The 13,782-nt window shown below is 39.9% G+C and overlaps 3 protein-coding genes across 3 annotated transcripts in view; 2 read left to right on the forward strand and 1 right to left on the reverse strand.

Annotated features, from left to right (window-relative positions):
• The window catches only part of LOC140245104 (carbamoyl-phosphate synthase [ammonia], mitochondrial-like), a 132,958-nt gene that overhangs the window by 38,651 nt on the left and 80,525 nt on the right, over positions 1–13,782 (reverse strand). The window lies entirely within an intron of this gene.
• LOC140245520 (uncharacterized) lies at positions 4,051–6,819 on the forward strand. The gene is made up of 2 exons (XM_072325085.1): positions 4,051–5,589; positions 5,863–6,819. The coding sequence occupies exons 1-2, from the start codon at positions 4,051–4,053 to the stop codon at positions 6,817–6,819; spliced, it is 2,496 nt and encodes an 831-aa protein (XP_072181186.1).
• LOC140245401 (toll-like receptor 6) lies at positions 12,421–13,241 on the forward strand. Its single transcript, XM_072324977.1, has one exon. It carries the CDS (start codon positions 12,498–12,500, stop codon positions 13,239–13,241), a length of 744 nt encoding a protein of 247 aa, XP_072181078.1. The 5' UTR covers positions 12,421–12,497.

Below are 13,782 nucleotides of genomic sequence, written 5' to 3' on the forward strand. Positions count from 1 at the left end.
GGATATTTTGTTCGGCACAAAGTGCACAAAGCTTACAAAATTACGGGATCGAAACTACGTCTACGAGATCGTAACTTTGGCACAGCTAGCGGGCTATTATAATAGTGCGTGTAGTCAGTGCATGAAGCGCTATACTGAGTATCGCACCATACCACGGGTCAGTACAGTGCGCATACGTAATGCAGTAACTCTGCGGTTGTACTCGAGTGAACGTGAGATGGCGCTACACAACGTGGTACCCCGGGTTACTACGATACCCCGGGGTAGCGCGTGGTGCATCATGTATCACACACACACACACACATACACGTACAACATGCGGTGCAAGCTGTAGAGTGAACTGAAGAAAATGTGTGTGTACAAGACAGTTTTTGGCGCATCGAACTTTACAATCTCGGACCGTGATAGCACAGGTGAAGTAAAGCTTTACCCGAAGACATTTTGCTTTATCTCGCTATATCAGGTTTGATTGGCTATGTTTTTCTTTGTAATTTGGAAGTCACGAAATTTATCTCGTTATAGCAGTTATTTCGTTATAGCCGATCTCGCTATAAGAGTAGCATTTTACACAGACTTGTGTGGAAGGAAATTTGGGAACGGGAAAATTTCCTCGTAATAACCGATATCTCGTTATAGCAGTGTTCGTTTCCCCTGTATACCACACGTGAATTTACGTCGTATAAAGAAACCAGAATCCGTGGAAAAGTTATTTATTTTGTAGATACACCCATTTAATAATTCTACATTTGCTGGAAAAGCGCATTCATTTTCTCTTCAAAATAGAACAATACATCGCCGTCAGATGAAACGTTACAGAGCAGAGTGTATGGGCCTCTACACATTCGAATGTGTTCATGCGTACATGTGTGCGTGCAGACAGCTGACAGACCAGGGGGGCGTTTCATCAACGAGTTCGTCGGAGTTTTCAACACCAAATTTGCTATCAGCCAATCAGACCAAGGATTTCATTAGCTTTTAACAGTTGTCAGTGTAAATCCTTGCGTCTGATTGGCTGATAGCAAATTTGTCGGTGAAAACTCCGACGAACTCGTTGATGAAACGCCCCCCAGGGGATGGGGACCACAGCTAGCTACAGACACGCACACTTTGCCAATATACGGTGCGGCACGGCCACTGCGCTGGCACCGTACCTTCCGACACTGCATACACACATGCACATAGTCACAATGACATGAACAACAAACTGGATACAATCCTCACAAGCATTTGTACAGTACAATTCATCCGCTTAAAATATGAGAAACGGGGAAAAATACGAACAATGCGCGAAATATGCGTGGAATATCAGCGATTGTTCGCAAAAATGTTGCCGCTATCGCATTCACGACGTACCGAGTGCGCTGTTACATCCGCCCAGCCCAGGCCCGCCCGCCCGCCCATCCAACTACAGTTCGACTGCTTTGTGGGTCATTCCTTCTTGCCGAGCTCGCAATGTGAAATGCATGCGTTATTACATACGCACTACAGAAGCCACAGCAGTACTACAGCTAAGTAGAGGACGCAAGGCGTAATTAGATATGAGACATCAAGATTATTGGTAGGTGAATTGTTGATTTTTTTTTTTTCGGTGGCCCAAAAAATAGTAAATATCAGAAAAGTCAATGCGGCAACTGAAAATCGATGCGGGCCGGGAGCGGGCTGGGACGAGAATTATGAATTTCTAGGTATTTTCAGCGCCATTTTGAAAATAGTAAATAGTAAAAAAATTGATGCGGCGGCCAAAATCGATGCGCGCGAGGACGAGAAACTGGTTTCTTTTTTTACTTGGCCTTATATACACAAATTCAACTTGAATTTGAGCAATTTAGATTCGGTCCTGCTCCCTTACATGGATAAAGCCACTTCGAAAAGGAGGAACTTGGTTTGCCAAAAAAACAGAAAGGTCTGGTGATACTGGATGTGTTTGCTGCACACTGTGCAGAGATAGTGAAGAATGTGATGTTGGAGAACAACATGTACATTTGTAATTTGTCAACGTTCCAGGTGGGTGCAAGGGGGTGTACACATGAGCTACAATCGTTACACATCAGAATCAATGCTCAATTCTACGCAAAGCTGAGAGACTGTTTTACGCAGTGGTAAGCTGATGAAGTGGCAGATGTCATGAAGAATATTGACGGTAATGACATTCCACCAGGGCTTACAACAGAAAAGGTTGATCTATGTCTCAGCTACCTAAAACCTATCCATGCTTGCTGGATGGTGGAAACAATCGATCACATTCAAGATCATGATGAGATCCTGTGTGGTTTTGTAAAGTCTGGGATTATCAACGCAATAGAAAACTTCACCCCAGCCTTCAAAGTCGACACAGCTCAGTGACATTCATGAACAATAAGTCAGCAATGACAAACTGAATATCAAGAAATCAAATTTCTTTCTCTGTTTGGTCTGAATTGCTTGAGCTTGCTTTAATGTAGACATCGGTAAGAGCAGGTACAAGTGTACACATTAGGTAATAAATACTAAGTACATTGTATGTGGTACAAAATTTTGATTATTAGTACAGTGCACTAGTACTAGTATTTCGGTAGGCTTTTGAAAGGAATCTTGAGTGACAGTAACAGATGGTGCCAGCACAAGCGTAGTACTGTTTACTTTACAAATTCATCGCACACAAGGTCTACTACTGATTTACAAATTATGTAGTAACTGAACATAAAATACAAGTCAGCGTACTGTGCACTCCATCGTATTTGGCTTTCAGTACATGCATTGTGATGTGTATGCAGACAAAAACTTTCACGAGCATTTTAATTTCGCGAATCTTGGCTCTGGTAAAATTCACAAACTTAAAATGCATGTGAACATTCCCCATTATCCAGTAGTGCAATTAGTGTATCCGTCACGCGAGCAAAATGCATTGTGTATTTTGGTTCCATACACTGAGTTCCGAGGAAGGTGCCTGGGAAATTTGACTCTCTCAGTGAGCCAATCAGAAGGTGCCGTGGTTGCTAGAGGCAGAGTTTAATCTCGATTGGCATGGTGATTCCAACTTCGCATTGCCGCTTGGACATTGTCTTCGAGCAAGAGGTGAATCTTTAAAACCAATTTTCTTGCAGTTTTGTCAGGTTAACAAATTAAAAAGTGCATTATATTTCTCTTCATATGACCACTTATGGTGCCAGAGAATACAAGTGTTTAATATCAATGCAAAGCCTAGGAAATGGGCAATTGTGATTCGATGAAAAAGTAAATATTAAAAATTCCTGACTTTTGCTTGAAACCATTGCCATCGGTCACATAAGGATACCTTACATGTACACTGACTTGACATTATGAAATCAGGAAGAACAAAGTTCATCTTACAGATGGAGAAACTTCCATAGACAGTGTTTGTCTCGAGCACAAAAACTCAGTCCTGAATGAAGCGGAAGGATGTTCTGACTCTGTCCTGAAATGGGAAGTCAGGTAGTTTATATTTTGATCCATCTTTCCTGAAGAAAATGACCTAAATGATAAATTCCTTGGGAGACTAAAGGCCTTAACAAACAGAGATTAATTCCTGTTTCCCAGCCATTGGCTAAATGACAACATTGGACAAGGAAATTCAATGGCACTTGCTATTAAAACTTCCCTCATTTCACCTATTGATATACATTATGTAGCCCCACTATTTTGAATATAGAGTTTCAGACTACAAACTGGACAAATATCACCAACCTCTTCAAAGAGAGCACTACAAGAAAAGAAATCAACCCGTGACTGAGCAATCAATAATTAACGAAGGCTGCAATAACAAAAGCCGGTGATCAGGACATGCATTAAACATATTTGCGGTCATCTTCCTTTCAAGCAGTCATTTAAGTGTAATAGCAATTCTTGGATGTAGCTATTGGCAATTAGAACTAGATAAAGTTCATTAAACTATTTAGAAACAATGGAGTGAAAAAATGAAAGGAATGAACACAGGAAACTGCCTGCTCTTGCCCACTCAGGGGCACAAATCGTGGATTGCTCCAGCAGACACAAAATGAGCACACACAGTACTGCAATTATATAGAGTGAATTACTTTGCAGCAAGCCACAATGGCTGGAGGTACTGTTGTCATGTTTTTGAGCATGCTGCTGACTTTGTCATGTTGTGCAGACATCTTGGAACAAACTCCATCTCCATCGCCTCTCACATGCTCCACCTCTGGAATGGATGGCTCACTACAAGCACACTGCTCTCACCTCAACCTCTCTGCTGTCCCTCAGAGACTTCCAGACAACCTCAACAAGCTAGACTTATCATACAACAGCATCGCAACCATCACCAATGTTTCATTTGCTTCATATGGAAAGATTAAAATCCTGCTCTTGCAGTGGAATACCCTGGAAGTGATTGAGGGGAGATCTTTTGATCCACTTCGAGACTTGAGAGTGCTTGATTTAAGTTCCAACAACATCAGTCGACTCCCAGACGCTCTCTTTCAGAAGAACTTTCGTCTCTCAATCCTCGATCTGTCTCAAAACAGACTGACCGAGATCCCAAATAATGCTCTTGGTTCCATTAGAACATTGAAGAACATCTCCCTCAGCCACAACCTGATCACAAACATCAGCTTCACTCAGTTCTCTTCCTGCAAACAGCTTTCACAGATTGATCTCACCCACAACAAGATCACGCAACTTCACCAAGCGAGTTTTGCTGCTCTTGGAGACTGTTCCATCGAACACTTCAAACTGAACAACAACAATCTCTCCCAACTTCCCAAAGAACTCTTCTCCAATTTTCGCCATCTGGAATATCTCAATCTGGACTATACCAATCTCCTCGCATTTGACATGAGGGCTTTCATGGGGAACTATACCATCAAGCAAATATGGATCAACAACGCAAACCTTCGCATGTTACTCCCTCTCAGACACAATGGCCAAAATCTAGACTTTCCTCATTTGAACGCAATTAGTCTGAGGCTAAACAAACTCTCTCAAATCCAAAGCAATGCATTTTTTGGGTTCAATAATCTGCGCTACTTGGACCTTGAGCGCAACAGGTTAACATCAATCACCAATACCTCATTTTGTGGATTGAATTCACTCATCTACTTGGATCTGGCAAGGAATAAACTGTCACACTTGCCTCTTCATGCATTTGCCTGTACAAAGAAGCTACAAACTCTCTTGCTGTCCAAAAATGGAATTGCAGTTTTGGACTCCCTTGTATTTCATGGCATTCCTTCCCTGCAAGTCTTGGACCTTTTCTCAAACAATATAGACAACATTGAAGGAACATGGGATCTGAGTTCCTTGCATACGCTGAAAATGGAAAGCAACAGGCTACTGTCTTTGAGTGAACACACATTTGCAGGAATGCCCAGCTTGCATAAACTTGTCTTGAAAGGAAACCAGATCAATACCATTGCTGAAGATACATTTCTTAGACTCACTTTCCTGGAATATATCGACCTGTCTTATCAAGTGTATCTTACACTACATGGTGCTTTTGCAAGACTGAGAAACCTCAACTACCTAAACTTGGAGAAAACACGGATTCTCCTTCCATCTCTGCATCAGTTCACAAATGCAAGCTCTGTGAAAACACTAGTCATGTCAAATGCCAAGTTGAGTATCAGGGACTTGGTAGGAGTCCATCAAAATTTAACTGTCTTCTCTGGGTTAGCATCACTAAAATCCCTCAATCTTTGGGGAAATAACTTGGCAAATCTGCACAAGTTCCCTTGGGTGTTCAAACCATTACACGAACTTGAAATACTGGACTTAAGCCAATGTCAGCTCACCATTATAACACCAGGCATTTTCTCTCATGCATCATCCCTAAGACATCTAAAGCTATATTCAAATGAGATCCAAACAATCTATCCACACTCTTTTGAAAAATTGGAATTCCTACAGGAACTGCTTCTGCAAGTAAATACGATAACTCTGTTCGACAAAAATCTATTCACCGACACGCCGAATCTAACACACTTGTACCTTCACACAAATCATCTCACTACAATTTCTGCTAACACATTTCTGCCACAGACTCTTGTACGACTTGACATCTCCAACAATCCTTTCACTTGCGACTGCAGCTTGGCATGGTTCCGAAACTGGCTCTACACAACCAACGTCAACACCTCCCCCAGTAATCAAACCCTGTGTTCACAAACTTCTTTCAAACAACTTGTGAATCTTCCTCTTGAAGCATTCCATCCAAGCGACTTTTGTGGAATCAACACACCACTTATATCTGGTCTCATGTTTGCTGGTGTCATTGTCATATTCCTGGGACTATTGATTTACAGGAAACGCTGGTGGCTGAACTACAAGATCTTCCTGCTAAAGCTTTTTGTCTTGGGTTATGAGCTACAAGAGGGAGATGACCTACAGGCAGATGACTATGAGTATCAGCTCAACATCATGTGTCATGATGATGATGATGACTGGGTCCATGATGTCCTCAGACCCGCAATGGAAGAGAGGATGCCCCATCTCCAACGGGTTGCATATGGCGATGAAGCTTTCAGGGCTACATTGTACTACATTGATGCTGTCCACCACATCATTGAGAACAGCTACAAGACTGTCCTTTTGCTTAGCAACCAATGTGCTGATGATGCCTGGTTCATCACCAAGGTCAGAGTGGCTCTGGAGCATGTGAATGAAACAGGACTTGACAAAGTCATCCTGGTATTTTTGGAGGACATACCCGATGAGCGGCTGCCATACCTGGTAAGACTCTTTCTGAGCAGAGACAGGCCTAACCTGCTCTGGACTGAGGACCACGATGGTCAGGACTTGTTCTGGGCCTACTTTGAGAAGTGCATGCGGTCAAATCCTCAAATCAATCATGCTCTTCCAATCTAACTGGGATGAAAGAATCAGAACGTTGAGGCCCCTTGGTACTGCATAGTTGCAACAATTACTGTAATTTGATATCGACAATGTGAGCGTGGATTTTAAAATCCCTAGAAACTACACTGTATCAATCAGCCACTACTAAAAAAAGCACACAGAATACCTTTTTTAGTTTCAAAATCTAAATTCAATAATTATTAATCACACTCATAACACTCACAGCCACCTTGTACATATGCTCCACTTCTTGGAAATGAGTACATTAACTTTACTTTCCAACAAAATCAGGCATCATGGCAGGTGAAAAGTATATTTTCATGTTATGACTGTGCTACGAAATGTAAAGAGCAACTCCACTCCACTCCACTCCACTCCACTCTGCCACACCAATATTGTTTGTAAAAAAAAAAAAAACATGCTTTACTTTGGTGATGCTAAAACTGTGATTGTATAATTAGCACGCTTAAGCCCGCTCAAGACCTATGACACGAATGCTACGACAACGCTAGTTACCACTATTCACTATTCTTTACATTATTGTGACTTGTCCACAGGGGAATGAAATGATCTAGGCATTATAATCAGTGATCTAATGGGCAGAAATCTTTCTAAGACTGAATTAAAGGATAATTTTGAATGAGTGAAAAAAAAAATGATTATTTCTATTGAAAGGCAATTGCCAGCAGACTAGCAATTTTATTCACATTTGATCAAAAGAAGAAATTTACGAGCTTTGTACAGTTTAGTAAAACAGTTGATATGAATAAAATGAATGAGCCAATTATGTCATCACTTCATAAATTTTCTACTGTTCATGTCCAAAAACCTCTGCAAGGACAATGTTATTGTCAAAACTTCCAATTATTTTCTTGGACTTTGATAAAACGTTGATTGCTGTACTTGTGAAATGTTAAATTCTTTATTTTCAGGCTAAAAAAAATCACTGATCAGGAATTGTCCCATCAAAAGAAAAATCCCTTCCAGGAATAAATCAAATGCGCATTTTTACAGTAGTGGGATATGAAAGGCAAACAAGATAACTTGTAATTCTGAAGAATTTAGTTCCTATAAAATGATTCAGATACTCTCAAAAATAATTCCTTTTACTCTCGGATGTTTTTAAAGCCAGCCGAAGCTTGATAGCACTGTGGTTGACTATTGGCTGAAGACAAAATGTGTTATCTGCAAATGTTTTACATGAGAACACACATGTAGTAGCCTTGTTTCATGGTTAGGTGCCACTTTTTGTCAACCTACTTGTAGATGTCAGAATTTCAAATTCTCTTTTAAAAAATGGAATGACATGATTTTTTGTTCCTTACAAATAGAATGTGGATTAGATTGGAAATGCAATGGCTGGGCTTAATTAATAATATCTGACACTATGAATGGTTCTGCAAGAGATGAAGGTAATTTTGCTGAAAGAGAACACTATATTAGGACAGAGCCGAAGCACCATTTGTCCAGCACATAATGTGATCAACTGTGACATGATTAAAGTGACATTTCAGCTAACTCTGTGCCAGATTTTCTGTTCTTATTTAAATCTATTGGAAACTTGTACCACTTTGAAAGAAAAATAAAATACATTGTACATGACTACGAAAAGTTTCCTTGTTTTACACTTCCTCATTCTTCTATTTCATGGAGACAAATGTGTGGGGATACAACTTTTGAAGCAAATATTTAATCTCTGCACACTGTAAAACTTGTGTTTGCTGTATGATGTCAGAGAATGAGTCATTACCAAGTATTTCAGTTTATTTTCAGCACTGAAATGTATCATATTATTTCACTAATTTACTTCTGAAAGAAAAATTTGTTAAGTATGCAGTGCCATGCTTTTTCAAGTTATCATAGAGAACAAGACTGGTGGTTTATATCCTTACAATAGATCTCATTGGAATGATCTATCATATAGATTTGGTAATAGTGCAATGCAATTGTGTAGATTTAATATTGATATGGAATAATTGGGTTAAATTCCTCATGTTCATAGTCAACACCTGTATGCACCACTTAGTAAAATGAGTATAGCGATACACCTTGTACCATGACTAGATCATTAAGCTCTTTGAAGAGTGTTACCGGCTACTCTATGTGATGATAATGATAATGAGTATCAGCAATCATTACTAGTTCAATCACCTAGGATTGATAATGAGCAGCCTTTAACATTGGGTGACACAAAAACCAACAGAAAAGTGGTTTTATAGAGCAAAAGGGAGTCTAACTGACATACAAAAATAATTGATACTCAAAGGACAAGTTCACCTTTATACATGTGAAGTGAAAGAATGCAGCATTGATTTTATTTGAGTGCATCCTTTATGCCAATTCACAATTTTGTACAAGTCGTCAAGTTACTGTACTTTGCAATAATCTTGTATCATTTGGATATGGAAATATAACATGAAATGAAATATAATGAATGTTATGTACCTGCTATTTCTCCAAAAACAAATGAAAGCTTTTTTGAAAAAAAAGAAGACTACATTATCTCTATATATGAAACATTAAGAATATGACATTCTAACATTTCAGTGCTAAAAACATCTCTATTACCATACATGTATGCTGATATTTGAGACTTAAATCACAAACATATCAAATTCCTCTTTTACACAAAAAGCCAACAACTCCCAAAACAGTGTTTGTCTTGGGTGCACAAAACTGAAAGCTGAATGAAGCGGAAGGATGTTTTGACTGCACATTGGGTCCTGCACTGGGGAAGTCAGGCAGTTTATAATTTTCATCCATATTTCCAGAATAAAATGTCCTTGATGAAAATTCCCAAGGAGTTGTGGGGGGGGGGGGGTCTATAACCATCTAGCAGTTCCTCATTCACAGTCATGAGCAAAATGGCTAGATGGTACAAGAAATATTCATGAGAAATGCTACGTACACATATTTCTTTCAAGTCATTATAAAACTTTCCACTTTATAGTGCTTAATGCTATAATGTGGGCAACATATTCACAACACATGCTATATTCAAGTCATTGTAGTGACACTTTCTTTAATATAGTGCTTAATGAGCTCAATCTGGGCAACATATCACCAACATCTTTTAGACAACGACTGGATGATCAGGTTGTGGCCTTTTGGGTCATCCCGGGGGAGGCGCAAATAATTTGCTGAAATTACTGCAATGCCTCATAGTTGATACCTGCGAGTCAATACATATTTTCACAGGTTTGAGTGGCCGCACTTTATTATTTTTATTTTCTTTAAATATCAGTTTTTGTTTTGCCTTGTTATGTTTCAAGTATATTCATGACCATTTTCAATGTATGTTACTCTAACTTCAATAAAAACATTTCGACGAAATCTTTCAGATGGCAGGCAGTAAATTGATAAATTTATGTCAACGTATCATTGAGAAATTACTGATTGATTACTGCAGCAAAATGACAAGCTGATGTATGGGAAATGCACAAACATGACTGCACCTTTCTTTCCATTGACCAGTCACCAACGGAAACAAAATTTGATATGGGCAGTGCCTTTGTTTGAAAAGGAGCAGTACAAAAGAATAGAATCGAAAGGTTTGCACAAAGGAATGCTCATGAATGCAGTCATATAGAATGTTCCAACAGACATACACGTAAAAGAGTGTACACAGCATTGCAAATGTACAGTGGATCAGTTTGCTGCAAACCAAAATGGCTGGAAGTACTTTTCTCCCGGTCTTGAATGTGCTGATGACTTTATCATGTTGTGCGGGCCACTGGCAGCAATCACCAACTCCATCTCCTCTCATGTGTTCTATCTCCGGACTGGATGGCTCACTGCAAGCACACTGCTCTCACCTCAATCTCTCCGCTGTCCCTCCGAATCTTCCAAACAACCTCAACAAACTTGACTTCTCATACAACAACATTGCGACCATTACCAATGTTTCATTTGCTTCATATGGAAAGATTGAAATCCTGCTCTTGCAGTGGAATATCCTAAAAGTGATCGAGAGGAGATCTTTTGATCCACTTCAAGACTTGAGAGTGCTTGATTTGAGTTCCAACAACATCAGTCGACTCCCAGATGCTCTCTTTCATCAGAATCGCCATCTCTCCCTCCTTGATCTATCCCATAATGGATTGACAGAAATCCCAAACAACGCTCTTGGGTCCATCAGAGCCTTGAAGTGCATTTTCCTCAGGAACAACCTGATCACAAACATCAGTTTTGCTCAGTTCTCTTCCTGCCGGCGCCTAGAGCAAATTAATCTCACCAACAACACAATTTCACATCTTTGGCAAGAAAGTTTTGCTCCTCTGGGAAACTGTTCCATCTTTGCCCTCACTCTTGGCTACAACAATCTGTCAGCACTTCCCAAAGAACTCTTCACCCAGTTTCGTCACCTGCAAAACCTCAATCTGAACAACACAAATCTCATCACATTTGACATGAGAGCATTCATGGGAAACTATACCATCAAGCAAATGTGGCTAACAAGTGCAAACATTCACACTATTTCTCCCCTCACACAAAAGGGCCGACATCTGGACTTTCCTCGTGTGACAGGCATTAATCTGAGGCTAAACAGACTCTCTCAGATCCAAAGCAATGCATTTTGGGGCTTTCGCAACCTTCGTTATTTGGATCTGGAGAGCAACAGGTTAATCTCGATCACTAATGAATCCTTCTGTGGACTAAATTCGCTCATCTACTTGAATTTGGATAGGAATAAACTTTCACAATTGCCTCTTCGTGCGTTCGCCTGTACAAAGAAGCTACAGAAACTCTTGCTGGCCAAAAATGGGATTACCAGTTTGGACCCACTTGTATTTCATGGCATTCCCTCTCTACAAGTCTTGAACCTTTTCTCAAACAGTATAGAAAACATTGCAGGACCATGGGATCTTGGTTCATTGCACACATTGAGCATGGAAAGCAACCAATTACCGTCTTTGAATGCACATGCATTTGCAGGAATGCCCCGCTTGCGTGAAGTTATCTTGCGAGGAAACAAAATCAACCATATTGCTGAAGATACATTTACCAGGCTCACTGCTTTGAAATCTATCAATCTAGCTTATCAAAGGTACCTTACACTAAATGGTGCCTTTGCAAAATTGAGAAACCTCAATTATCTAAACTTCGATAAAACAACCATTCTCCTTCCCTCATTGGGTCAGTTCACAAATGCAAGCTCTGTGAAAAAACTAATCATGTCAGATGCCAAGTTCAGCATCACAGACTTGGTAAGTGTGCATCAAAATTCAACTGTCTTCTCTGGGTTGGTATCATTAAAATCCCTCATTCTATGGAGCAATAACTTGGCAAATCTACACAAGTTCCCTTGGGTGTTCAAACCATTACAAGAACTTGAATGTCTTGACTTAAGCAAATGCCAAATCGCCATTTTAACTCCAGGCATTTTCAATCATTTATCATCCCTAAGACGACTACAGCTATATTCAAACCAGATCCAGACAATCTATCCAAAGTCTTTTGAACGACTGGGAACCCTACAGGAACTTCTTCTGCAAGTAAATTTGTTAACTCTGCTCGACAAAAATCTATTCACGGACACACCAAATCTCACACATTTGTTCCTTCACAAAAATCATCTCTCTACAATTTCTGCAAACACATATATGCCTGAGACCCTTGTGCGTCTTGATATCTCTCAGAATCCTTTAACTTGTGACTGCAGCTTGGCATGGTTCCGAAACTGGCTCCAAATGACCAATGTTGATACCTCTCCAGGAAATGAAACCCAGTGTTCACAGACTTCCTTCAAACAACTTGTGAATCTTCCACTTGACGCATTCCATCCAGGCGACTTTTGTGGAATCAACACACCACTTATATCTGGTCTCATGTTTGCTGGTGTCACAGTTACTGTCCTGGGACTTGTGATTTACAGGAAACGCTGGTGGCTGAACTACAAGATCTTTCTGCTAAAGCTTTTTGTCTTGGGTTATCATCAACAAGAAGAAGACCTACAGGCAGATGATTATGAGTATCAGCTCAACATCATGTGCCATGATGATGATGATGACTGGGTTCATGGTGTCCTGAAACCCGCATTGGAAGAGAGGATGCCTCATCTCCAACGGGTTGCCTATGGTGATGAAGCTTTCAGGGCTACAATGTATTACATTGACGCTGTCTACCACATCATCGACAACAGCTACAAGACTGTCCTGCTGCTTAGCAACCACTGTGCTGATGATGCCTGGTTCATCACCAAGGTCAGAGTGGCTCTGGAGCATGTGAATGAAACAGGACTTGACAAAGTCATCCTGGTATTTTTGGAGGACATACCAGATGAGCGGCTGCCATACCTGGTAAGACTCTTTCTGAGTAGAGACAGGCCTAACCTGCTCTGGACTGAGGACCATGACGGTCAGGATTTGTTCTGGGCCTACTTTGAGAAGTGCATGCGGTCAAATCCACAGATCAATCATGCTCTTCCAATGTAACTCAGATTAGAAAATCAAAAAAGTTTTTGGCCTCTTGCTACTATTATTATATTGATCATTTTGATTTGACCAATACAACAAAGGAATCTTTTCTGGTAATTAAATGTAAAGCTTCAGTAACAAAAGACAAAATACTATTAATCAGACAAGATACATTATTTAGAGAAGAAAATAATAAGCATTCAACCAATCAGTCAAATCATTTTTACATCTGACTTCTTAATAAGTACATTCAGATGTTTGAACAATGATGATTGTGTAATCATGCATGGTCACTGAAAAAAACAACACACAATTCCTTACGGTTGAGGTGACTTCTCAAACTCATCTGCCCTCGAATATACACCACTAATATGTATACTTTTACAGCAGTGGTATATGAAAATGAGACATGTAACATGTAGTTCTAGAGAAATAAGTTTCTATTAATGATTAGATGCTCTAAGAATATTCCCTACGGATCATTTTTTTAAGGGCCAAAAAGCTTAATGGCACTGTGGCTGACTTCTGCTTAAAGATTGAATGCATATCAGCAAATGTT

The sequence above is a fragment of the Diadema setosum genome, chromosome 22 (genome assembly GCF_964275005.1).
Source record: "Diadema setosum chromosome 22, eeDiaSeto1, whole genome shotgun sequence".
In the NCBI taxonomy this organism is placed as follows: domain Eukaryota; kingdom Metazoa; phylum Echinodermata; class Echinoidea; order Diadematoida; family Diadematidae; genus Diadema; species Diadema setosum.